The sequence below is a fragment of the Phalaenopsis equestris genome, unplaced genomic scaffold, assembly GCF_001263595.1.
Source record: "Phalaenopsis equestris unplaced genomic scaffold, ASM126359v1 Scaffold000566, whole genome shotgun sequence".
Classification (NCBI taxonomy): Eukaryota; Viridiplantae; Streptophyta; class Magnoliopsida; order Asparagales; family Orchidaceae; genus Phalaenopsis; species Phalaenopsis equestris.
The window spans coordinates 18,216-44,699 of NW_018165006.1; the positions used below are offsets into that span (position 1 = coordinate 18,216).

Sequence of the window (26,484 nt, forward strand, 5' to 3'; positions counted from 1 at the left end):
AAAAAAAATCTAATTGACTACAAGGCTACAAAAGATTTATAATCAATTAAAATATTGATTAAGAAAATAGAATAAAAATTATTAAATTAGATTCAAATGATGTTTTAATACAAATAATAATTTTTAAATCTGGCTCAAATTGTTATTATCTTATGACTAAATAATTAGAGTTGTTAAAAGAACTTTTTGTTCGTGAATAGCTTGTGTTCGGCTCGTTAAGCAAATGAGCTGAATACGAACACACTTTTTGAGCTCTAAATATAAACGAGTCGAACATGAGCTGAGTCCAATTGTGTTTGAATACGAACATAGCTCGTGTTCGGCTGGTTTACACCCTCACCGAACACGAGCTGAGCATACCATATCCTTAAGACCAATTGTGCCAGAGGGGATTCGAACCCTCGACCTGAGGGATCTTACACTGAGAATGCCAACGAACAGGCCGAGGTACGCGGCACAAACACACACACATATATATATTATACACATATTCTACAAAATCAAATATTAGCTTTCTTACTATAATTGCATTTTAGGTTGAAAAAAAAAAAACTTCACGCTAGAAATTTCTAGACAGCAACAAGAAAATTATTCCTCAAACCTAATTGTGAAGGTAATTTGAAACACAAAGTAGGTAATATATAAAGATCATCGCAAACTATCCCCACAAGGAAAGCCAATCAAAACTCAACATGGTGGAGCACACCACACAATAGCTCTGGTGGGAAATCTCCCACAATTTTCACTATAGCAGAAGGACCAATCCACCCTCAGGGAAACCCTATAAAATAGCTAGGGAGAGGAGAAGAAGAAAGAAACAGGGGAAGAAGACAGGAGGGAGCTAAGAGAATTAGTTGCCCAACCAGATCCTAAAACATGCCTATATCTTACAAAATTCTAATTAATTGCAATGGAGTGGGCATATTTAGTTAATTAGAAATAGAAAGTAAGTTACAGAGGCCAGTAAAAATTCAGAAGCCTGAAACCAACGGTGCAGGTCTTAGACTAATCTTCCTGTCTCTCTAGGGAGAGACAATTTAAGAACTTCACGCAGCGAAATTATAAACTGTTGCAGAAAGTACAGAGAAAAAAAATCATATTTTGATCAACTTAATCCACCAAAAATCATGAATTTCATCAACTTAATCAAGCAAAAATTTAGCAAAATGAAACCAGTCCAAACATGGCCAACAGCAAAACTCTAATCATCTAATTAAGAAATACAAAACAAAAGAAACAAATCAGAAGCAGCAGAGCTTCTCTGATCACCAACTACATCTCACTCACGACTCCATGAATTATATACAACAAAAAAGAAAACAAAGATTATAAAAACAAAATCAAAACCCTAATTTAAACAAGAAAGAAACAATCACCTCCAACATGAGCTAACAAAAAATTTACAAAATAAAAATCTTATTCACGCAAACCTAAAAACATAGGCAAACAAATACATAACCAGAAGCAAAGCAGGCCTAATCAACCGCTAGCGGTCTTCCCATATCTTCTTCACCGCCGCAATAGCCCACCGGAAATTCACCGGCGATGAGCCTTGGTTTTATTACCAGCACCATTTTTGCTGAAAATTGAACAAAAACCACACGCAGAGAGCTTGGGGGAGGGAGGATCAAGTGCCGGCGAAACTCTGCCGGTCCGATAAGGCCGAGCACCGGTTGATAGGCTTCGCTTCACGCCGCTAGATCCATCAATTTGTGCTTGTGTTTGGTCTTTGAAATCCGCCGATTCCTCCTTCGGTTTTGTTGTATTCATTTCATCTTGGATGAATCTGTCCTCCCACACGAGCCCTGATGATCCTGATCTCCTGAAGGTTTCTGTGGATCTCTGTAATCCGGCCATCTATGAATGGTTGCTACTGTATCTCTGGAGAGAATAAGGAGATTAGGGTTTGTGGGAGGAGGGGAGAAGATCGGGTATATGAAGTGGAAGGGGAAGAGAGGTATTATTTGATGGTGACTCAAGTATTGAGTGAGAACCCCTGGCAGGAAAAAAATATTACATAGCTGTTTGTAGAGTCTAATTTCAGGTGAAAGATCGGATTCACCTACATAAAAAATGAAGACGCGTTATATGAATATCCCCTTGCATTATTTTGAATATTTTTCGCATTATTCAAGTGTTATTGGTGTGTTATTATAGTGATTTTTAGAATAACAAATTAAAACACATGAATAACGCGAGGAAATATTCCTAAAGCCTCAATAACACACCAATAACACATGAATAACATATCAATAACATATTAAATAACACATGAATGATGCGAAAAAAATATTCAGAATAACGCGAGATAATATTTCTATAACACAGATTGAATAACACATTAAATAACATATGAATAGCGCGAGGGAATATTCCTCAACCCTCACCAATAACACATGAATAACGTGAAAAATATTCAGAATAACGCGAGTGAGTATTCTTATTGATTGAAAGTCGGGACGGGTCACACCTTTTCAACCATCCACTTGTTAGCATGAGATTGGACTCCGAAAGCAGCTCTTCATACAGAACCCTGATGTAATATTTTTCTAATTCCTGAAATATTCTGCAAAAAAGAGAGAGAGGTAATTTTGTAATTTTAAAGTAGTTGTTACTGTAAATAAATTTAACAATTAGAGAAAATGAGAAGGGCAATTTAAGGGTTGCCAGCTCCAGAAAGTAAGTGGCTTAATTTATTCTGTGGCATGCCCTGCTCATTTGCAAATGGCTCATTAAGCATTTGGCAGTCTTGGAACTAATGGTTGGCTATAAGTGATATTTTTAATAAATTTTTTAATATCATATAATATATTACTTTTTTTTTGGGTGCATGCACATCACATTTGCAAGACCTTGAACTTAGGCCTCATTATGGGTTAAGGAAGTATGTTTGAAAGCAAAATCTAAGATTGTTTTTAAAATTTCAGTTTGTAAGAAAAAATAAGCATTGTGTCTTAAAGGTATGGTCAAATACAAACAACTTAGCCCAAGCTCATATATACACAAAGATGATTCATCCTCAAATCCTAATTAAATCTATTTAGCAACTAAGCATAAAGATATGACACTAATTTGATACATATTTTCATATATTTTTTTTGTCTTTTTCATGCAAAGTCAATAATGTAGTGTAATGAGGATCACTCACAACTTTATAAATAAAGAGTCTATATATACACTCTCTATACTCAATTTTTTTTTTTTTTTGGAGAAATTATTGTGTTTGTTTGAACATAGAGTTACGCTCGGGCTCCAATTGAAACAACCCAGTTGGTAGTGCTGTAAAATATTATTTTCTCATCTAAAAAGTGGGGAAGCTTGAAGCCGGACTCAACCTACATTGATTTGCGCGGCAAAAAATTCATGTAAAAAGAAAACTTTAGAAGATAGAGTGTCATTTTTTTTTCTTGAACGCTGCCCAAGCTTAAGGAGAAAAAGAAAGCTGTAGGGTTTATGGCTGAATATTATTCTGTCGCCCAAACCGAAAAAGAAGAAAAATACTATAGGTCGTAGCGAAGATAGAGGACAAACATAACATTATCCTAGAAGATTTGGATGTCATCTTCCCTTGAGCATTCCTTTGTAAACTGTTATTGTGTGTTGTAAAAGATTCATTTGATTATAACATTTGTTATTCGAGAGCAATCATGTTGTACTTCTTGTTATGAACATTTCGTCTCAATTACAACTAAGTTTTACATCATTATAAGTATAACCTTGTTGTACTACATATTATAACATAGGTAATGACATTATGAATGTTTAGTGTATAATACAACATGATTTTATATCATTTTTTCATAAGTACAACCGTGTTGTACTTTATATTATAACATAGATAACGACATTATGAATATTTGGTCTATATTATAACATGGTTTTACATTATTTTACATGAGTACAACTTTGTTGCATTACGTATTATAACAAACCTAGAATACAACTTAGTTTTACATTATTTTTTCATGAGTACAAACATGTTGTACTATATATTATAACATAAGTAAGGATATTATGAATATTTTCTCTATAGTCTAACATGATGTTATATATTTTTTTCATGAGTACAACTATGTTGTACTACATATTATAACATACGTAAGGGCATTATGAACATTTGGTCTATGATACAACTTGGTTTTACTCTACTATAACCCAAATACAACCAACTAGTACTTCATATTTTTATGCAGGATATGTAATTTGGATGTTTATTTCTTGAGTATAACATGTTTATATCTCATTTCTCTTAACTACATCCATGTTTTAATCAATGAATTTGGAGGTCTCGCTGCAAGAAGACGAATGCAATGATGTAATTTCTGTGGATTCTAAACCAAATACAAAAAAAAAAACTCTTTTCCACCAATGTTCAAAATGAAATGAGACATATAATTTGTATTGCAACTATGCACATGATATGGGTTTTAGTTTTTGAAATGAATATAAAATCAAAAGATTTTTTATGCTCGAAAGCTGGACATAAGAAAGCAAGAAATCTAAATAGCACATCAGAGTTCAAAAAAACAGACACAAGACCCTGTTGTTGTACAATGATTAGATTTGTCATTGATCCAACAAGTAAGTGAATTGTAAATAAATTTATAGATTGTCATAACCATCCATTAGAATAACTAGTTGATCAACACCCGTTGAGATGATATTATCACATCAGTGAAGCCAAAACATCTATGCCACAATCAATGACACAAGCAAAAAGTAGAGCAATTGATGCATTCAGATATATTGTTAAGGAAATTGGAGGAGTATATAAAATAATTTTTTTACAGAAAGATGCACTTAATTATATATGAAAAGATAAGAGAGGTAGAATTGAGAATGAAGATTCTAATGCTCTAATGCAATTATTCAAGAAACATAAGCTAATAATATTATGTTTACCTAGGATGTCAAATTTGATGAGTCAAATTGATTGGATTTTTTTTTGAGTGATGACATGTCAAGGTTAGACTTTGATTACTTCGGAGACGTCATAATTTTTTACACTAGTTATCGACTTAATAAGTACAATTTAGTTTGTGCACCATTTATTAGAGTTATTCATTATTGGCAAAATATTTTGTTTGAATTAACAATTTTATCAGAAAATACCATTGAATCATTTACTTTGTTATTCATTATAAGCATCCTATAACAATATACATTGATCAAGATCAAACAATGACAAAATTTACAGAAATTTTATTGGTTCAAACTCAACATTGATTATGTCAATGACATTTCTCTAAGAAGACTCCTTAAAAAATATATTGTTGCAGTAGTAATAAGATAGTACAACGATTGTTTCACGCATGCATGAGAAAATGTGATTCAGAGGAGGGATTTGTACAATTATGACATGGGATGATATAGACAGGAGATCTTCATACTCATGCTTGACTAAATGAAATTGATAGAATTAAGAAAAATGGTTAACACCATTTAATAAAGTTTTATTCTGCATGGAAATATTATCAATACAATTTAGTGAGCCTACAAATAATGTATGTCATGGAATCTCTATTCTTACAAGCTCTATCACAGATTATTTTTTAGGATTGGAGAAACTCATGGCTACATGGAGAAAAAATGAGCAGGACGAAAATCTTAAATGCGACCAGTCTGAAGTTATTCATGTTGTCAAAAGCAGCCCTATTATGAAGCAAGCAGTTGCATTTTATTCAAGTAAGCTATATTATTTTTTGAAGAAGAATAATTGCATGAAAATGGTGGCCCAGTCGTATAGATTTCTAATTATAGTCCTACATAATACATGGTTAGATACTTGGAGAATTTTGAAAATTCTAAGATTTGGATTGTCAATTTTGAAAAATTAAGTTCTAATATAAAATGTAGTTATAGGAAATACGTAATTATTAGTAGATTGGCCTTGTGGGTCAAATTTTGGTCAATACAACATGGTTGTACTCGGCCTTATCTTGAGTACAACCATGTTGTGCCCCATGTTATGATAGTAGATTGAATTGTAGGTTAAATTTTTGTCAGTAGAACATGGTTGTTCTTGGCTTCTCCTTGGACTGCATCCATATTATGCACTACGTGTCGACATTTGATTTTCATCTATGTGAATTTTCACCTAGTACAACATGGTTAAATTCAGGTATTTCTTGAGTATAAATATGTTGTGCCCAAATATATGGTATTTAATTGGTTATATGGGTGAAATTTAGGTCAGTACAACATGGTTGTACTCCTATTTTTCTTAAGTGCAATAATATTGTGACGCATCCCACGACTGTTGATTCAACATTTATATTGAATTTTCTCCAGTACAACATGGTCGTACTTCTATTTAGCATGATAGAAACCATGTTGTACCTTAGGCTACATCCTGTAGCATTTTTTTGTTGGATGTATGTCACTTTTTAAGTGAAGTAATGTGTGTAAGTTTTATAAGAAGATAATTCAAAGCATAAAATATATCAATTATTCTGTAAAGAAATGTGGGATTCTTTTAATCAGATAATTTAAAACATTAAATGAAAGAAAAACATAGCACAATTTACAACATAATTTTAATATTCTTCTGGACGTCAAAATAGTTTATAAGAAAATTCAACCCTAACTTTTTTATTGTCAATCTTGATGCTCACTCCAATCTATGATTTCTCGAGAAACAATAAAAATAATAAATTTACACACATACATATCACAATCATTGTTGTTCTCTTGGCGTGGAACCACACTAACACCTTCAACCGACCATTTTGCGACATTAAACTCAAAAGCACTATTGACATTTTTTTTTATAACATAGGTTTGTGGAATATTAGTAGAAAACATAAATGCTCATAGGTTTGTGGAAAAGTTATGCATAGTGTCATTTGGTGGACTATGTATGGATCTATGTGGAGGACTATGCACAGAGCTACGTGGTAGACTATGTAGAGAGCTAACATGCAAAGCAATAGTTAACGACCAACTTAAATGAGGTAATTTAGTGGTTGGTGAAGATGTTGGATTGGAGAATGATGAATATTGGAACTATCAGCTAGTAAAGCTGTGAGTTCATGCATGATGCATGGTGGGAGCCACATCTGTATGATAAGAAAATAGATCTGCATAACAAGGGAAAATAAGATTTAGGCAATGCATTCATATGCAGTGTTAAATATGATATTGAAAATATCTTTACCATCAATAGAGTGACATAACCACGCATGTACCCAAACAATGTCTGACATCTTCCCTTCTGCTATAATATCAAGTTGATTGACTAAAAACCTACATATGTCAGCTGGCCAAATATAACTTGAAATTCATGAATGTTTCTAGCAAAAAACAAAAGATCCATTGGTACTTTATAGTTATTGTAAGGGAAAAAAATTTATTAACAAAATATTAGTAAGCACACTAATAAAGTTATTAAGATTGCTTATTTTTATACTCTTTAATTTTATTTTTAAAAATCTAAAGATGTTAAATTGGAGAGGGGTTTCTTCTCCCAAAAAACTTCTTCTCTGTTGAACATCCCAATTATTAAGGCCACTTCATCTATAGTGAAGTGCACGTCATGTTCTTCGATACTGAAACATATTTTTCAAAATTCCAACATTCCAAAGGTTGCACGATTAGTGGAATATCTTGTTGAATAGGTGGCAAACTTAAAAAATGATCTATGTTCAGCCTCCTTGATATCTGCACATCATCATCATTAATATATTGGTTTAGTTCATCACAAATTGTCCTGAATGTTGCTGACTTGAAACAAAATGTGATCCCCCTATGAGGCATTGTCTACAAAACCTAGAAGAGGTGAAAGGGAAAAAAATAAATATTTCAATCATCCAATATAAAAAATAAAACACAATATCATTTTATTCAACAAAAACCATGAGTACATCATGGTTGTACTGGACAAAAAATCATCGTGGAGACCATTCAAATATCAATTCATGTTGCAGAACAAAGCTCTATTTTATATATAAAAAAAAGAGTACAACATAGTTGTGTTTGATAAAAAGATCAAACAACTGACCATATAAATATTTAATAATGCATCATAAAAATAATTTTATTCTAAAAAAAATTTGAGTACACAATGGGTTCACTAGACAAAAAATGATCTAGAAGGTTAATTAAATCTCTAATCAAGTTTTAGAACATTATTATATTCTAAGAAAATATGAGTACAACATGTTTTTTATTGGGCAAAAAAATCAAAAAGAAAACCAATCAATTATCAAATCTTCTATAGAACATTATCTTACTAACAAATACAAGTACGACATAGTAGTATTGGACAAAAAATCAAACAACTGGGCTATAAAAATTTTTATCATGTTTTATAAAATAATTTTGTTCTAAAAAACATGAGTACAATATGGTTGTACTAGAAAAAATCAAACAGTTGGACAATCAAATATCTAATCATGCTTTATAACATTGCTCTATTCTAAAAAAATATGAGAACAAAATGTTTAGTTTTACTGGATAAAAAATCAAACAGAAGGGTAATTAGTTATGAAATACTTCTTCATAATATTATTTTTCTCTTAAAAAATATGAGTACAACATGGTTGTACTAGACAAAAAAAAAATATACAGGCAACCAAATATCTAATCACACTTCATAAAATAATTTTATTTAAAAAAACATGAGCACATCATGATTGCATTAGACCAAAAATCAAACTCTTGGGGAATCAAATATTTAACCATGCTTCATAAAATGAATTTATTCTTAAGAACTTGAGTACAACATGATTGTACTGGATATAAAATCATCCAGGGGTCAATCAAATATCAAACAAGCATCAGAACATTGCTCTATTCTAAGAAAATATGAGCACAATAAGGTTTTATTGGACAATTATAAAAAAACTTAAAGCAGAACCTAATTCTACTTAACAAAATATGAGCAAGGAGGTTAATCAAATATCAAATCAAGCTTCATAACATTGCTCAATTCTAAAAAAATATGAGTACAACATGATTGTCCTGGACAAAAAATTAAATATGTGGCCAATTTGTAATCAAATTCCGCTTCAGAACATTAGTTTACTCCAAAAAAATCATTCAGCTAACTAATAAAATATCATGCTTCATAAAAAGATTTAACACTAAGAGAAAATGGTAGTAAGAAAAAAATCATCTAGGAGGTCAATCAAATATGAATTCAAGCTTCAAAATATTGCTCTACTCTAAAAAATATGAGTACGATATGGTTGTCATGGACAAAAAAATCAAACAGGTGACCTATCAGATATCAATTCCCACTTCAAAACATCGATTTACTCTAAAAACACATGATTGTAACGTAGTTGTACTCGATAAAAAAATTACTAAGTAATCAATCAAAAGTCGAATCATACTCCATAACAAAATTTTACTCTAAAAATACATGAGTATAACATGGTTGTGCTGGACAAAAAATCATCAAACATCAATTATTTATCCTATGAATCAAATGTGTAATATAGTTGTGCAAGAGAAAAACCTTGATGTACAACATGGAAAACAATAATAAGTCTAGAGTGTAAATAATGATGTACAACATGGTTGTACTAAAGATTTTCTTTAGTACAACCATATTGTACTTGAATAGATTCAAAATAATCAAAAGAAACAGAGAAGAATGATATTAAACATAGATTGGGTTAACTGGTGAGTACAAATAAATAAAATTTTCTTTGCTTCGCCAAAAGACTACCTGCAAAGAAAATGAGAAGTGAATCTCATTTCCTCATGACAAAACCGAACATTAAAATTTGACTCGTTTGAAGAATAGAGAGTAGTAACTGAATTGCATGAATATTTGTAAATGCCTGTGTCTGTCGGGTTGTAACTCAGAATGTCGACAACGTCGAGAACAAAAGAAGGAACCCTAAACCTAAACCCTAAAAATAGAAATAGGGATGAACTCAAAGCGACAAAAAAGATTTTAAAACACACGCTACACTCTTTACCACAATCAATGTGGGTCGAGTTGGCTCGGGCTTCGTGCTTCCCCACCTTTTAGAACAGAAATTAGTATTTTATGGCACTACCATCTGACAAATTTCAATTGGAATTCAGACGTAACTCTACTGAACGTATTCTTTCGATGATAAAAGTCTTTGAGCTTCTCTTATAGAAATTTCTCTCTTTCTTTCTCGATGTCATCTTCTTTTCATTCTTCTTTTAATGTTTCGGAGCGGTCATCTTCTTTTCATTCTTCTTTTAATGTTTCGGACTAGATAGCATGGGCCCACAGAACCTTCTGGATCCAATGGTAAAAAATATTTACCAAATTAGTCTATTCATAAACCATGTTAAGATCTAATTGGGTTTAGCTTGCAATAAGAATTGGTCATGCTTATCCCTTTTAGTGATTCTGTCTAATTATTAGTTGAAATTTGTGGACTTCTGCATTGTCCATTGGTGGGTATGGCAGCCTTAGAATCTAAGAAGGAAGTCCCCACAAACTATGCGATTAGTTTAGAAAAAAGAATTTGGTATAATTAATCAGATTAAATTTTGATCGAATTTTTTTTTGAAATAATTAAATTAATTTTTTAAATAAATAAATTTGCTCAAACATTTTAAAATAAATTCATTTTCTTAAACATTTTTTAACTCAATTTTCCTTTTTTATTTCCTCTCTTCCAAACCAAAAACAATATTCCAGCTTTGAAATCATCTGCTCAATCAATTCTCTATTTTGCAGTCTCCTTTTCACCTTTTTTTTTTTCTCTTATTTACATTTTCTTTTCGGCCTTGTTTGACAAGTTGGATTCTAACACCATTTTGATTATTTTCATGTTCTTAATCAAACAGTATGGTGGAAAACTACATGAAAAATAATTAAATTTTATTTTTATATGGATAAATTACAAATTTTGAAGGAGACGATTATGCATCCCAAACATATCTTGGGGTTTGTTTGACGCGGCGGCGTGGTTGTGGTGCGGTGGGAGAACACATTTCCACAAGTTTGGTTCTGGTGGTGCGGTTGCGTCTTTGATGAAGCGCCCATAAACACGGGCTGCTGGTTTGATTACAACGGTTTGCATTTATAGGCTCTTTTTCGCGTCTCTTCCTCACTTCTCTTGTGTCTATGTTGTAACGAGTCCTCTTCCCGCACAACTCTGATTAGTTCCCTTGCTCACATAAGGTATCCTTTATCATTTAGGTTGATTTGGACTGTGTAGGATTCTCTGTGCAATTTTTAGCTTTGCTTTACTATGAAATTGAAATTCTACTATCATGAAAATGACATTTTGGATTGTGGTATCCTCTATTTTTTTTTTTACATTTTGTGCTCTTTGCTCTTGTCATTTTGTGGTTTTAGGTCTTTTGTGACTTGTTTTTTTAGGTTTGTGGCCCCTGGAATGAATGGATTTGAAATTTGTGTGCTATGGAATGATTGAAATTGAATTTTGTGGCCTTTGAAATGGATGAACTTGGAATTTGCTTATCTTTTTTGCTTTTGGAGTCTGGAGTTTATGGCCTCTGTGTATGCCTCATTTCTTGATTTGGTTGGTCTAGGTGGGTTGCGCTGTTTCTTAGAGGGAATATTCTATCTGTTTGGCGACCTCTGGGTGTTTGGGTGGTTGATGGTGTTTTGTAGGTGGTATCTGTAGTAGTGGTGGTGCGTGTACATGAGAGTTATGTTAGTGGTCTTTTGATGGAATGGTGGTGGTGGTTTGTTGGTGTGGTAGATGGGAGTGGTGGAGGTGGTGTGTTGATTGTTTGGTGGTGGTGGTTTGTTAGTGTGGTGGTCATGGTGTGTTGGGTTGGATGTGGTGGTAGTGTGTTGGCTGTGATTATGTGGTGGTGGTTGGTAGGTGATGTGTAGGTGGTATGTATGGTGGTATGTTGGGTTGCAGGTGGTGGTAGTAGTGTTGTTGGTAGTGTGTTGGCCGTCACGATGTGGTGCTAGTTGGGTGGTGGTGTGTATGTGTTATGTGTGGTGATTGTGTGTGTACATGGGAGTGGTGGTAGTGGTGTGCTGATGGTGTGGTGGTGATGGTTTACTGGTGTGGTAGATGGAAGTGATGGTAATGGTGTGTTGATTGTGTAGTGGTGGAGGTTTGTTAGTGTGACGGTGGTGATGTGTTGGGTTAGAAGTGGTGGTAGTATGGTTGGTAGGGTGTTGGTCGTGACAATGTGGTGGTGGTTGAATGATGGTGTTGATGATGCGGTGGTGGTTGGGTGATGGTGTTGATGATGCGGTGGTGGTGAAGTGTAGGAGTTGATGATATGTTGGTGACGTGTTAATAGATTTCATATATTTCTTTTATTTTAACTTTTCAAGTTTTAGAATTTTAAATGAAACTTTATGATTTCATGAAATAACCTTATATTATGTTTCATACATTAATGACCGTCATGGTTAAGACAAAAGAAATTAGTTCTTCAGCCATGTGGCATAACGTGGTGAAGCAAATATTTTGCCATCTCTATCTTAAAGATGCGGAATTAGGAAACAGACTGACCACCTATTTTAATAAGGAATGATGGTAGAATATACTAAAAAATTTCAAGAAAACCAAAGGAAGAGAATATGATAAAATGTAATTAAAAAATAAGTAGGATCAGTTAAAAGGGGTCTGAAAAATATGAAAAGAGTTAAAGCGGGGATCCACAGGCTTGGGTTGGGATCCAGTAAAGCGAATCATCAATGCGTTAGAAGAATGGTGGGACGAGAGATTGGATGTAAGAATTTATGAAACATCCAGTTCTTGATATTTTTTTCAATTACATCAAAATGTCATACATCTATTAATTTGTAGGTTGTGTAAATGCCAAATAAATTAAAATTCAGTGGCATTGATCGTGAGCTAAAAGAAAAATTTGATCGTATATTTGGTGGAGTCATGGTCACGAGTGATCACATGGGCCCCAAGCGGGAGAGGGTTTGCTGGCAGAGCTAAGCATGTAGATGCCAAGAAAAGAGCTGGTTCCGATGAAGGCCCCTACCATAATCTCAATGAAGTTGAATCTACTAGTTAATCCAAGCGTCCTGGGGTTGATAAAAAGAAAAAAAAAATGATGTAGTTTTCGTTAGAAGCCAAATTTTACAGTTAGTTGATTTATGCATCAATGGCCCTAGTACATCACAAGCAACTTCTATTCAACAAGATATGTGAATTCTGGAAGCAACTCTAGAAATTATGAGGACATGTCATTTTACTTATTCTCTATGAACTTGCTTGAAGATCCGACCAGGATAGAGTTCTTTATGTCGATGACCCCTAACATTTTGGTCAATTTTTTGTATTATTTCCATGACAACTGGGATGTGAAAATTTTATTTTATTAGTTGAAAACTTAATGTTTGATTTCATGGGGACATCATTTGTGCTACTTTCATTATGCTTGAGTTTTATTTATTATATACTCTCTCTTTGATTTTTATAGAGACATATTTACAAGGAATATAACCTCTTCATTGCTTTTAGAACTTTTGTTATTGATGTTTTTTATTTAATGTATGTTCTAGCTAATTCAGTGTTATTTATATATGTTAGCTGCATAAATAACGATTAACATTGATAGAGAAAGACATAGAAGAATTGTTCTATAGTTGCATTATGTTTAATGTATGAGTGTTATAACTCATATGTTGCTCGGTCTCCTTGCATGACTTCCACATAATAAGTTGGTTGGGGAGTTGCTTGAGGGACACTCGATAAGATTTAACAATATATTTCATATGACACAACCCATATTCACTGATCTGTTAGAAGAACTGCATAAGAATCATGCACTTCATGGCTCCTCCAAGATGACTTTTAGAGAGGTGTTAGCCATAATACTCTATATTTTATCACATAATCTATGAGAAGAGCCATGAAGTGATTTTAACCCTCATTAAAAACTATCAGTAGATATCTCTCAACTGGGTTGACTGCTCTGATCAGCTTTTCATTTGAAATTATTAAACTCGAAGACCCCAAATTTCAAAGGGCCCCCGTAGAGATTTCACAAGTCCAATATTATGTGTCATATTTTAAGGTAAATCCATGCATTCATATTTTTCTGAATTTACTTGAACAAATTAATTCTAATACATCTGATAAATGCTTTGGGATTGTAGTAAAGCAATTTATGGAACACATGCGAATGCACACATGTCAAATAGTGAAATATCACATACATCGAGCAGTGAAGTTCACCCACACAAAATGTAATGGTTGTATGTGACTATAACATTTGCTTCATTTTTGTTTTGATCGGATGGGAATCCAGTGCACACTACTGTCGAATATTCAAATTTGCCAAGTGAACTCAAAAATAGAACTTTTTGAAGCCACCCCCTAAGGTTGCATGAAAATGAATAAATAAAATTATATTTTTAATGTAATGCTAATGATTATAATTATATAGAGAAATATTATTTGGTTGATGTTGGATATCTTTTACAAAGAAGTTTCTCGAACCATCTTTTGATAGCAAATACCACATTCTTGATTTTGTAAAAAACTAGCAATGTTGCTTAAGGTAGAAAAGAGATATTTAATAATAGGCACTCATCCTAGCACAATGTTGTTGAAAGAACATTTTAAGTTTGGAAGAAAAAATGGGTTATTCTACAAGATAGGCCCACATATCTGTTCAACAAACAAGTGTAGATTGTGGTCGCTACAATGGCTTTCCATAAACACACTCGAGAGCATCCTTCACGTAGTGCAATGACTTCAATGGGGTAGATGAAGATCATTTACATGTTTCTCCTGAAGCATATGAATATCGCTTAGGGTAATCAATATCACAGGCTAAAAGTGATTTTCCCGAGTCTTGTACCCAGGATGGGGATGGTGTTAGGGAGATGATAGAGTTGAGAGAGCAAGTTACAGAGACCATATGTAGTGGGTAAAAGGATTTCACATGTTTTTTTTAATTTGTATATGTTCAATGTGCAGTGAAAATGCTTAAGGTTTATTGCATTGATTATTTGTCCAATGATGTTCATGTTGAGGCAAACCCCACACCAAAAATAGTGCCGACAGGTTGATTGCATTGATGGTTTGTCCAATGATGTTCATCTTGAGTCTCAATTTGGTGCAACTTTTATTTTTAATTCTTTTGCATGATTTTTTCAACATGGATGGCCTCCGAAATAATCGAGAGCATAATATTTCAAATGTTTATTTACTGAATGTTTTATTTTTAGTTTGGAGAATTTTGATGAGATATTCGACCTTAGAAGTTTTCTAGATGGCCTATATGTTGCTATGGGTTTTGACAAGTATGAAATCACTATTAAGGCAGCTAAGTACTGCTTTTTTTAGTCATACGGCTGTTGGGGTTCTTCTGAATGGCCTTTGAGGCGATGCATCTGAGCACGATTTTACGTGGTTTAAAAGCAACGACAAGTATGAAATCACTATTAAGGCAGCTAAGTACCACTTTTTTTAGTCATATGGCTGTTGGGGTTCTTTCGGATGGCCTTTGAGGCGATGCATCTGAGCACAATTTTACGTGGTTTAAAAGCAATCAAGTTCCCATTTTTCTCTGATCTTATGACTGTTGGGAGTTTTTTGGACTGCCTTTAAGGTGATATGCTTCTGTAACACAAACGAAGTCAGTATAATGGCGACCAAACACCCTTTTTTTTAAGGTCAACTGCCTTCTTGTGGTAACAAATTATTTATTGGTTCATACTCTGTGCTTTGAGTCCTCACAACTTTATAAAACTTTAATTGAGTCTTTCTATTATTTATTTTTACTAATGTTGTATCTAAGGGTTTGTGTATTGTGATTTTAAGCCTCTAGAAAAGATGAGCTCGAGGACTTCTGGTGCATCCAAAGTATTGTACTGCTACGTAAGCTCCAATGTTCTCTGCTTAGTTTGCGACATGAGCATATCTATGAGAGACAATTTTACAGGTGTCCAAGGCGTAGATCAAAGAGCTGTGACTTCTTCAAATGGGCATATCAGTTCAATACTTTCACTGTCGATAGTGATCAAGCGTAGAGTGTATCGTTTGAGGAGAGATTATATCGTGAAATTAATCACTTGCTTTTTAAATTCAACATTATAATAATATTACTTGTTGTTTTATTACTTTTAATTTTAATTTTAATTATTGTGTTACTCAATGTTTTATACGGTGTCGGCTTTTATTATTTAATATTCAAACAAAATATTTGTTTTCATTCATGAAATGTGCAACCCTGATTAATTCTGTTATAAACAACACAATTGGACATGAGCAGAAAAATCATTTTTTTATAAACAACTGCAGTGCAACATCTGCACAACTGTACAAAACAACAGACACAAAGCTTCTCCGCAATAATAATAATAATAATAATAATAATAATAATAATAATAATAATAATAATAATAAATTTGTTGTAAAATTGTGATTGATACTTTCATTGGTATTAATGAGTCTAGTAAGATTTTAGAAGTGAGCCAATGATATCCATTATTCTATTAGAATTTTCTACGATGTGTTCATTTATATTCACTTACAGAAATATGCATCCATTACAATACTATTGTTGTTTATTTCTTAATAATGTTCACATCATTCAAAATGGACGTTTGAAAATGAAAGCCATCGCAGATCATTTTCAATTTAAACTTTTACTCTATATTTTTAACAAATTTAGAGAGTAAGAGTTGTCATTCTAACCGTGCAAATGAATCGAATATGAGCAAACTTCATGTCTAATAATCTTTACAAAATAAGATGATTACCTAATCAAGGTTGTCAATCTAAATGTGACCTAATCAATGTTGATCAACCATAATTTACCTTGATCAAAGCCAATCAATCCTAAGTGTATCCAAGTAATTGTCTGTCAACTCAACATCATTCCGATCATTGTCAGCCAGCATAAATTTAACTTCATCAAGCCCAATCTATCGAAAATTTAATTGAATCAGTTTTGGCCAACCCAACATCAACTCATCACGTGTTATCTACCTACAAGCATCTTCGCTAAGTCCAACAAAATTTTGGTTTAGCCTAGACATTGCCTCACGACTTAAATTTTACCTAGCCAATGTCTATCAATCCCTTTTTACTCAAAAATTAGTTAACCTAGATAAATTTGGTCTACCTTTGAGGACATTAGTCAGCTTGATCAACAACCATCTGAGTCATTGTGGAACCCTCTTGCCATTTAAAGGATTATTTGAATCACTTTGAGTGCCCTGATTTACATTGGTATTCACCGGACTTTTGCTTAGACAAATCAAGTGCATGTATCACTCAAATAATATATTGATTTCGAGTAAGAGATTGCTCCTTTAAAGATAAATTATGATAATCTAATAAAAAATGGTGAACACTAGCTTAAGACCCTTTTCTCTATTCAAATGTTAGATTCCAAAAGTTATTTTAAAAGCTTTTTAAAACAAAAATTTTCAAAATGAGAGAGACCTTTGAATTTGGTATTTTAATAATCAAAATTCCTAAACATGTGTTTCCATATTAATTTTTTTTGTCAATCAAGCATAATAGCAGTTTTTAATATATGTCGATAATTAAAAAGCCTAATTTTGAAATCCCAAAATGCTTTTTGTATATGCAAATAGAGGATTTAAAATTAGTTTTTTTGCATTTACATAAATAATTGTAATGATTCTAAGGCAATATTTCTGGCCTTTTAATCCATTGTTTTGTTTCTTCCTCTTGTGGAATAGGTCTCTATCAATATCACTTTTCTACACTAGATTTTGAATAAGAGTTTGACCAACACTATTGCTAATTTAAAATAAGAGAAAAATAAACTATCATGTTAGGTCAATGCATTTTGAAAAACACATCCAATAGAAACAGAAATACAAAGCAAAAATTCCAAGATGAAAGCATAACATGATCTTACAAAAAAATAACACATTTCATTTATTTCAAAAATATTATAAGAGTTTACAAGAAAAGATAGAAGAAAAAGATTAAGCGTACAATAAAATTAGGGCTCCATTTTTTGAAATTAATTTGAAGCTTGATCAAGCACTATCAATGTACTCCTTTGCTTTTTTGTGTCTTCTACTCTCCTCAAAAGACTAAGTGACACTCACTAAATTACATTTTGTTTTTTGTTCTTGGGTCAAGAGAAACTTCCAAAGGAACACATCCCTTTGGTGAATTATATCTTAAGGAATACTCATGAATACTCTCGATAATATGAATATTGCTTACGTTTTCTTATGACAATTAATGAATAAGAATATAAAAGGTATATGGTCATCTCAAGTAAAATCATCCCAATGAGTTCAAAACCTATACCGGGCCGTAAGAGTAGCGAATAAATCAATGTATCCCAAGCAGGCGATAGCGTATGAGTAAACGGGGCCTATGAAATAGCATAGTTGTCTAAAATAAGGCCATCCCAATGCTTCAAAGCCTATATCGAGCCATAAGGGTAGAGGGTGAATCACTGTATCTCAAATGAAATGTGGCCTATCAAAAAACAGAGCCTACTAGACAACATCAATGATGTGCTAACAAAAATGGATGAGCTCAATGGGTGTATGCCAAAAAATAAGGAAGAAATTCCTAAACTGGTAAAGATAGTGAAGTCGAGATTCCGTAGATCCATCATCCCAAGCTATTAAAACTTTACGTCTTCCTAGTCTTAAAGTAGTTGACCCAACCTGACTAGAGATCCCTTATCAGTAACTCATGTGTTGCGCATCCAAGAAATTTTGGTAAACATAAAGTCAAATGAAAGAAGCTTCTAAATTCCTGCTATCATATTTTTATAGAATTTATAGACGTGGGACTTATATCTGGCAAGAAAATGCTTAAGAAGCCTCTAGAAAGAAGAAGGAAAGAAAAGTATGGGTGTAAATTTGAACAATTACATAAAAGACTTGCACCCCATCTAGGCCAAGGGTGCCTCTAACAACTTGATCATTATAAACAACCATATAAATATAAGAAAATTATGTTTTGCCAGTCAGATTAAAGAAGCACCATAAATTCTCCTCAGGACATGTAAATATAATGTAGTTATCTAGAGCAGTCCTTATTATGAAGTCCATATTAATTATGACTTGGGTAATGTTGATGCATGCAAAATCGTTTTAAATCTAGTTTGAAGGTCATGCAAGAAACTAAATGCTGATTTTAAATTGGTATCAATTTTAATCCTAAATTTGGATTAACATTAATAATTTATTACTAGGATTTTCTAAAAAGAGTTATATTTAATTCTTGAGAACCAAAGTTTCATATATGAAAAGCACCCAGAAAAAACCAAAAAAAAAAAAAAAAAAATAGAGTGAGAATTTTAACATGATGCGCAGAAGAAACAAGTTAACAAGAAAAAAGTAAAACAGGATCGTTCGTTGCTATGTCAACAACATACTCCATAAAGTTAAGAAAACTGATCAAGCTCCGCTTATACATGCCTAATATTAACTCTCATACAAGAATGTCAATTCAAAATTATGGTACGAGCCACATGCACCTTGCCCTTGACCCTCATCATATAGTTCCGCACATCAAGTTCCTTAGAATCTGTGCTCATACTTTATTTTTGATACAAAATCAGCCATAATGACTCAACATAAATTACTTATAAAAGTGAAAAAAAATTGATCTATATTAAAGTAGGTTAGCACAAGTTATTTACATGCAATGGATAACAAACCATGCTAGACAGGAGGAGAACTAAGCAATGCTTGCAGAAATTGTGTTAGCTTAAAACATGATTTGCTCCATTATGTTATACATGACACCTTGCAAATGATCACCGTAATATATTAGTGTGTACATCTCACTCTTAGTAAATACACGAAAGGCAGTAGACAAAATGCTTAACTAGTTGAAAACCATAACAATAGTCAAGCATATGAAAAACCTAACAACACCTTCCCCTTTTCTAGCAGACATCTAAAACAAGGTGTCCTAATACTTATATTTACATGTGTGAAAAAAGGTGTGGCCAAGACTAATGTATGACTTTGATGGGATCGTCGTCTCTGGCCTATCCCAAAGAAGCAAGAGTTCTAATAAATGTGACTAAAGATGTCAATTTTAAAGAAAAAATATTGAAAAGCTTGACCTCATTTATCGTCTAAACAATGGATGCTGTAGTTTCAAAATTATTTTAAGAACATGATGAATAGTATTAATATACAAAAAATTCATATTTATATTTAAAAAATATGTCCTAAGTAAAAATAATGCCTAAGTGGCACATGTTTGACCTCTTGGAACTATTGCCTAAGTGGCACATGTTTGACCTCTTGGAACCATAACACAATCATACACGTGCTAATCACAATGCAATATTTCCCATTGCCTACTAAAGCATTGTGACAAACATTAGGTTACACATCTAACAAAGATTATTTGTCATCAAAAGCGAACAAGGTAATGATCATGTAAAATACAATGTGATTTAGCATAACACGATTGCTTAAGCTAGGTGGGAGCAAACATTAGTGATAAGTTAAGTTGTTTAACATGATGTAAATGCTCTATCCATGTGTGAGCAAACACAACTGAACTCCAAAGTGATAGAACGACAAGTCACGAATGTTCTAGCAAAATGTGAGCAATCATAACGACCACAACAACAAAAAAAAATAACATGAAGGGTACTGATATTTTGTTAGGTGTAAGCATTTGAACCAAATGACATGTTAAGATTGTGCAAGGTGAAAGATCTTGTATGAGAGGTAAGCAAACATCTATGCAATATGCAGTTACATAAGGTAATGTGACTGCGCTTTTGTAGACATCTCTAGAATCATATACTAGGCGTTATGAGTCACACTAAGGACATACGAGATGGGCCAGTGCTAGGTGAACTAGCCATTTCTATGATGATGTGCAGAATTTTTCATAAGCATATGATAACATACGTCCCTGACCAAAACAATAATGTGCAAATGAAAGCACACATGATGATGCAATTTTGGCACATGCCATATCTCATGTCATAAGAGCAGTTCAAAGATATATCTTAAACTTAGTTGCATAAGGTACAAAACACCCATGGGGAAATTAGACCTCACCTAAATAACAACAAAGATGCTCACTCACATGATACACACAAACAATACATGATGTGAATGTGAATATGTTGAAACAAACATACCAAAATGTTGTGTAAAAAAAACAAAATAATTTGCTTGTAAGAAACTAAATTCAAAGCTTTCCAAAAAGAATGCATTTTTCATACACATCCAATGGAAAATGCTAAGCACCATACAAAATTGCCTTTTCATAAAATGCTTGAAGTCAAAATGTATTCATCAAGCGAGAACACATTTTTATGGATATTTGACATTAAGTCATAAGCACACATCAAAATAAAATTTTCCATGCACACTTTAGATCACGCCATAAACATGATGTAGGATATGTTTTTTTACATGAAATTTTTATATTAAATCACAAGCACACCCAAATAATCTCTTAATTAACTGATGTTTCAAACATCACATTCCATGCTACACAACATCATATGCATATGAACAGACATAGATTCACATACATCAAAGATGAACTTAAATTCATCAAGGTGGCAAACCATATTTCTATAAATGATCTCGCATGTATCATAGGCTCAAAGATGGATAGATTTACCAACTCATGTTTAACACATTGAAAAAAGAATTTTCCATACTAACCATATGCACACCTCCGTTTGCTTGGCAAAAGTGTGAAGATTTCTCATGAAGAGAAATCTTCAAAAATTAGGGAATGAATACTAAAAGGTTTCTTAATTCTTTAAGTCTAATGGCTTCAGTTTTCCATTTAAATGAAGTCACCAAAACAAGTGACAAGGTTATTACAATATTGACTTAGCATATGTTAAAGGCCAAGGCTTTTTAGACGAAAAACTCATGATGTATTGGGAAAGCAAGAAGAAGACTACCTAACCTTAAGGTTTTCACTAAAATCATCCTATCCTAAGCTCTCTAACATCAGCCAACAAGTTTTATACCAAGAAAAAAATAAGTTTTAGAAGAGTTCTCACTATCGTGACAGTTAAATATGCCTACTTTATTTCTCCAAGATTTTCCTTTGTGCAAGGAAGTATATGGATCGTTTTTTAGCTGACCTCTTTTATTCTTCAAGTGAACTCAATGAGAAAAGAAATTTTCTTTTTGTTCTCAAGAAGTAAAGAAACGTGGTGGAAGAAGAATATAAAGAAAAGCTAGAAGACGTAAGAGGATGAGAAACAACTCCCTTTATTCGTTACGGTTTCTTCTTCTCTAAGGAAGAAGTTTATCTAACTCTCTAGTTCTTTAAGAAGTGCTCTCCAAGCCGAAAAATTTTCAAGACTTAGGACACGTTTAAGGCAGTGTTTTAAACACAATGCAATCATTCAATGAAAATCCTTCGTAACCTTGCTTTTCTTCTTTATCTCTTTCAATCTCTCTCTTCCATTATTCATTCTCATACTTTATATCTTACATTCTATTCCATTTTCTTCTTCTCTCCAAAAAATAGTGAAATATGAGTTAAATGAATCTAGAACATTATGAAATGATAATTACTAAAAAAAACCTATTAGAGAGAGGTAAGACATGAATAAAAAATCTTGAAGGCAAGAATACTCATGTTATGGGACTTCAAATCTTGGTAGGTTAGTAAGGAACTCCATAATAAGCTTCTTATGAAAATTGTTAAGAAAAGAATCATTAATGCATTAGTGTGATAAACATAATTAAGTGCAAACCAACAAGCACTAGTCACCTCCTTAGGGTCAACCAAACTTAAATACTAACTTTTTAATCTATGACTTAAACTATACTCAGGACGAATTGAATGTTAACATTGTTAGATTTGACAAAATACGTTTTCCTACTCACCAGATTCATTCATGACAAAAGGTTTGTCATTCTCAACTGCCTCCATAATAAAAATATTCTTGAGATTTATTTTATTGGAGTTAAGGATCAGTTAAGGTCTAAGGATAAATAACCTTCTTACTCATCCATTAAATCTTATTTTTATTTTCCTTGGACGCAATTATGATTATGACATTTCTTCAATGCGTGCCATTTCTAAAGATCCTTCTCCTTCTTGAGCATTTTTTTGGAAAATAAAAAATAATTTCTTAATTTGAAAGGTCATCAAGTTTGGGATTGTTAAAGTATTTTATCTTATGTAAGATGAGGAAGAAGTTGCAAGACAAATTAAAGGAAAAAAACCGAATGAAGTCCTTTTGGTTAGCATTTATGAACTTTCTCATTAAGTTGAAGTCGTTAACTAAGAAAATGCCATCAAAATCATTTAAACATTCATATTCAATGTGTCAATTCATTAAAATAGACTTTAAAATTTAAATTATCTTATCCATTCTAGTCATTTCAAAGAAATAATAAAATTGGGGGTTTAATAGATTCTAAAAATCTTCTTTGTAAAGCTACTAAAATGTCAACTGGGTTTGTAAAGTGATTAATATTAAACCAAGTTAGGACTCATATAAAGCTACTTTGTTCAAATATTCAGTAATCAACTTCTATACCACACAACTAAATTTGGATAATAGTGAAGTAACAAAAATAAGGAGTTCTACTCAAATTGTAGATTATTAAATTTACTTATAGGCTCAACAATAAGCTCCATCAGTAATCAACTTCTATACCACACAACTAAATTTGGCTAAAAGTTTACTTGACTCTAAAAAATAGTGAAGTAACAAAAATAAGGAGTTCTACCCAAATTGTAGATTATTAAATTCACTTATAGGCTCAACAATAAGCTCCACTATTTAAGTCACCTAAAAATTAAAGTAACTTAATAGTAATTGAGATACTCCACAGATATATAATGAATTTACGATATCAACAAAGTCTACTCAATAAAGACAAACTAAAAATTCATAAAGAGCTATTTATGTTATTATACAAACACAAGTTAGTTAAAGTTAATCATTTCAACAACAAGCACTATTAATATATACTATACAATTTTATTTGCATTACTCAAATAAGTCCTCTCTATAACATTGAATCTAAGGTTTTTATCCCTAACACACTTTCTCAGTCTAATTTTCTCTCAAGACCTTACTACCTTATTATTACAGAGGTTGTGAGGTCTCCCATACACACTTTATGCTTCAACACAATTAAAAAGAAAATTACAATTCCAATTATATAAATTCAATCATTTTATTTAAAATTCATTCAAACTAGAAAAAAAAAAACTCCTATATTTGTGGCAATTGCCATCAAATTCTCAGATATTAACTATACTTTTGTTGCTCACTTACAAATTTAATGGCATTATTGTAAGATGGATAATTATGCATTAATTATGTGTGAAGGCAAAAATGGTATTCCCCTTAAAACCAACCAAAAAACAACAAAATTATTTATATCATTTAGTTAAGCTTTATTGGAAACCAGACTTAAAATTTGTTGGGATAGTTTTTTTTTTTAATGTTATGCTTTTCAAATCACCACCAAACCTCCATTGCCTATTATTTTCAATTACTTTCTAAAATTTTTGCTATAAGATGCTATCTTTTATAATCAAATATGCTTAAAATATGGTTTCTATAAAAATGATGATATCCAATATTTTTGAAAATAAAATAATTATAATACACCAATAACTTTCAATATATATATATATATATATATATAAACTACCTCTATAAAATGCAATAACTTTTCCAAAATGGCCCTAAGCTCTACAAAGCCTCATCAAATTTCCTCAAATTTATCAATTCTTTCTATGTACATTGCATATGGAATATATATATTTATGTACTAATGTTCAAATAAAACCTATGCTTTTTCAACACAACAACTTGTAAGCATCCATTCTTGTTAAATAGTTCTTACTAATTGAGAGTTTAGAAGCTTTACAATATGATATGAAGACCACTTAAGACCAATACAAGTTGCTTCATGAAAAATTTATGAATTGAAGTTAAATACCTCTCTTGATTTATTATATATGATGAAGTGATCGTTTGTTTATATATATGAAGGACTTGTAATAGAACCGTGAGATCACAAAGGAACTTCAGAGGTATGTGAGAATCCACAAAGGATCACCAACTCGCCTAGTTAATAAGGGCATGGACATTATTGTTGAAGTTAGCGATGTGAATTCGGGTCAATGAGTTGGGTTCGGGTCCAACCTGAAAATGACCCGATCTAAATCGAGTCAATCCAAACATAGCCCGAATAATAAAATGGTCAAATAACTCAATATGAACCGGACTCGACCGAGACACAGTTAATCCGAACCCGACCCGTTTAATCTGCCTGCTCAAATTTTTATTAAAAATTATACCTCTAACATTGAACAACAATAGACAAATTTAAAAATCTGTGTTTATATTTGACAAATAATTGTATAAGAGTTAAAACTAAAATAAATTTTTTTGTGTTTATCCATGTGATGTTCGGGTTTTCAAGTTCAACCCGAACCCAACCCGAAATTTTTACGTTTCAAATTCTCAGATCCGAACAAGACTCGAAAAATACTCGACACGAAAAATACTCGGGTCTTAGAATACGAATCGTGCTGGTGTGTCGGGTCAATTTTTCACCTCTAATTGAAATTTTGAGTTTGATTTTGGCTTTCACAATTATAAACTCCCCACCATGCAGACTACATGGATAAATAATAATAATAATAATAAGAGAAACTGGAGTCCATCCTGAACCTTCAAGAAGAGGTAGGTAAAGAGGTCGTGCGCTTAAAACTGGCTCTTTTGACTAGTCCAAGTTCATAATGGAGCCTTGACTAAATAATATAGAGAAATTTATAAACAAATCACATAACTTCAATATATTTACACATCTAACCCCTAAAATTTAAAGTTTATATTTTTAACACTGATGCCATACACTATTGCAAGAAAAGCTGCATTTAACCAGTAAATGGTTAGTAATGGCAGCATTTTCGATGTATACTAAAGATTTGAGTGCTATGCATATAAATATTAAAATTTAGACATTAGGTAGGTAAATATCAAAGAATTGTGTGGTTATGTAAATAAATGCCCCAATAATATAATGTCATGTGAATTCAAAGAGATCAGGTACCTTCTCCATTCCTCCATTTGAATTTGACTAACATCAACTACGATGTTACTGTCATCATCATCCATCCTACTATATTTGCTAGATTATACACACACGACAAAATTTAACTACAAGTATTTCATTATTTTGAGGTAATTTTGAAAGGTTACCGCCCACCATACGATAGAATCTGGTAATGTAAAATAGGAAAAAAAAATTGCACAGAAATGAGTTAAATTATCATCTCAGATAAGAATACAAACAAATTTAAGCTCTCAGACTGTAAATAGTTAATGAATCGACGATAATATGTGAGGGTGTATGAATATCCACAATCAAAACTTCATATGGAGAGCACAATTAAAGTTACAAACTCAAACATATTTATGATCATTTGAAGAGCTTCATTAGCATCATCGTTATCATTATCATCATCACATCATCATCACCAACATCTAGTCTTCTTTTAACAGTGGGCTTCTTTTTTAGGTGTTGCTCGACAGGAATATCAGGGGATTAAATTATCTTTGGAAGCTTCAATAAGAAAATCTTTGTCAATAATGAAA

At 32.3% G+C, this 26,484-nt stretch overlaps 1 protein-coding gene across 1 annotated transcript; it reads right to left on the reverse strand.

Moving 5' to 3' along the window:
* Positions 1-1,257: 1,257 nt before the first annotated feature.
* On the reverse strand, positions 1,258-1,993 carry LOC110029352 (MAPK kinase substrate protein At1g80180-like). Its single transcript, XM_020731607.1, has one exon. It carries the CDS (start codon positions 1,855-1,857, stop codon positions 1,537-1,539), a length of 321 nt encoding a protein of 106 aa, XP_020587266.1. The 5' UTR covers positions 1,858-1,993; the 3' UTR covers positions 1,258-1,536.
* Positions 1,994-26,484: the final 24,491 nt, after the last annotated feature.

Excerpts from the sequence above, each read along its gene's own strand:
- LOC110029352 (XM_020731607.1), bottom strand. The coding sequence starts at position 1,857 with ATGGCCGGATTACAGAGATCCACAGAAACCTTCAGGAGATCAGGATCA.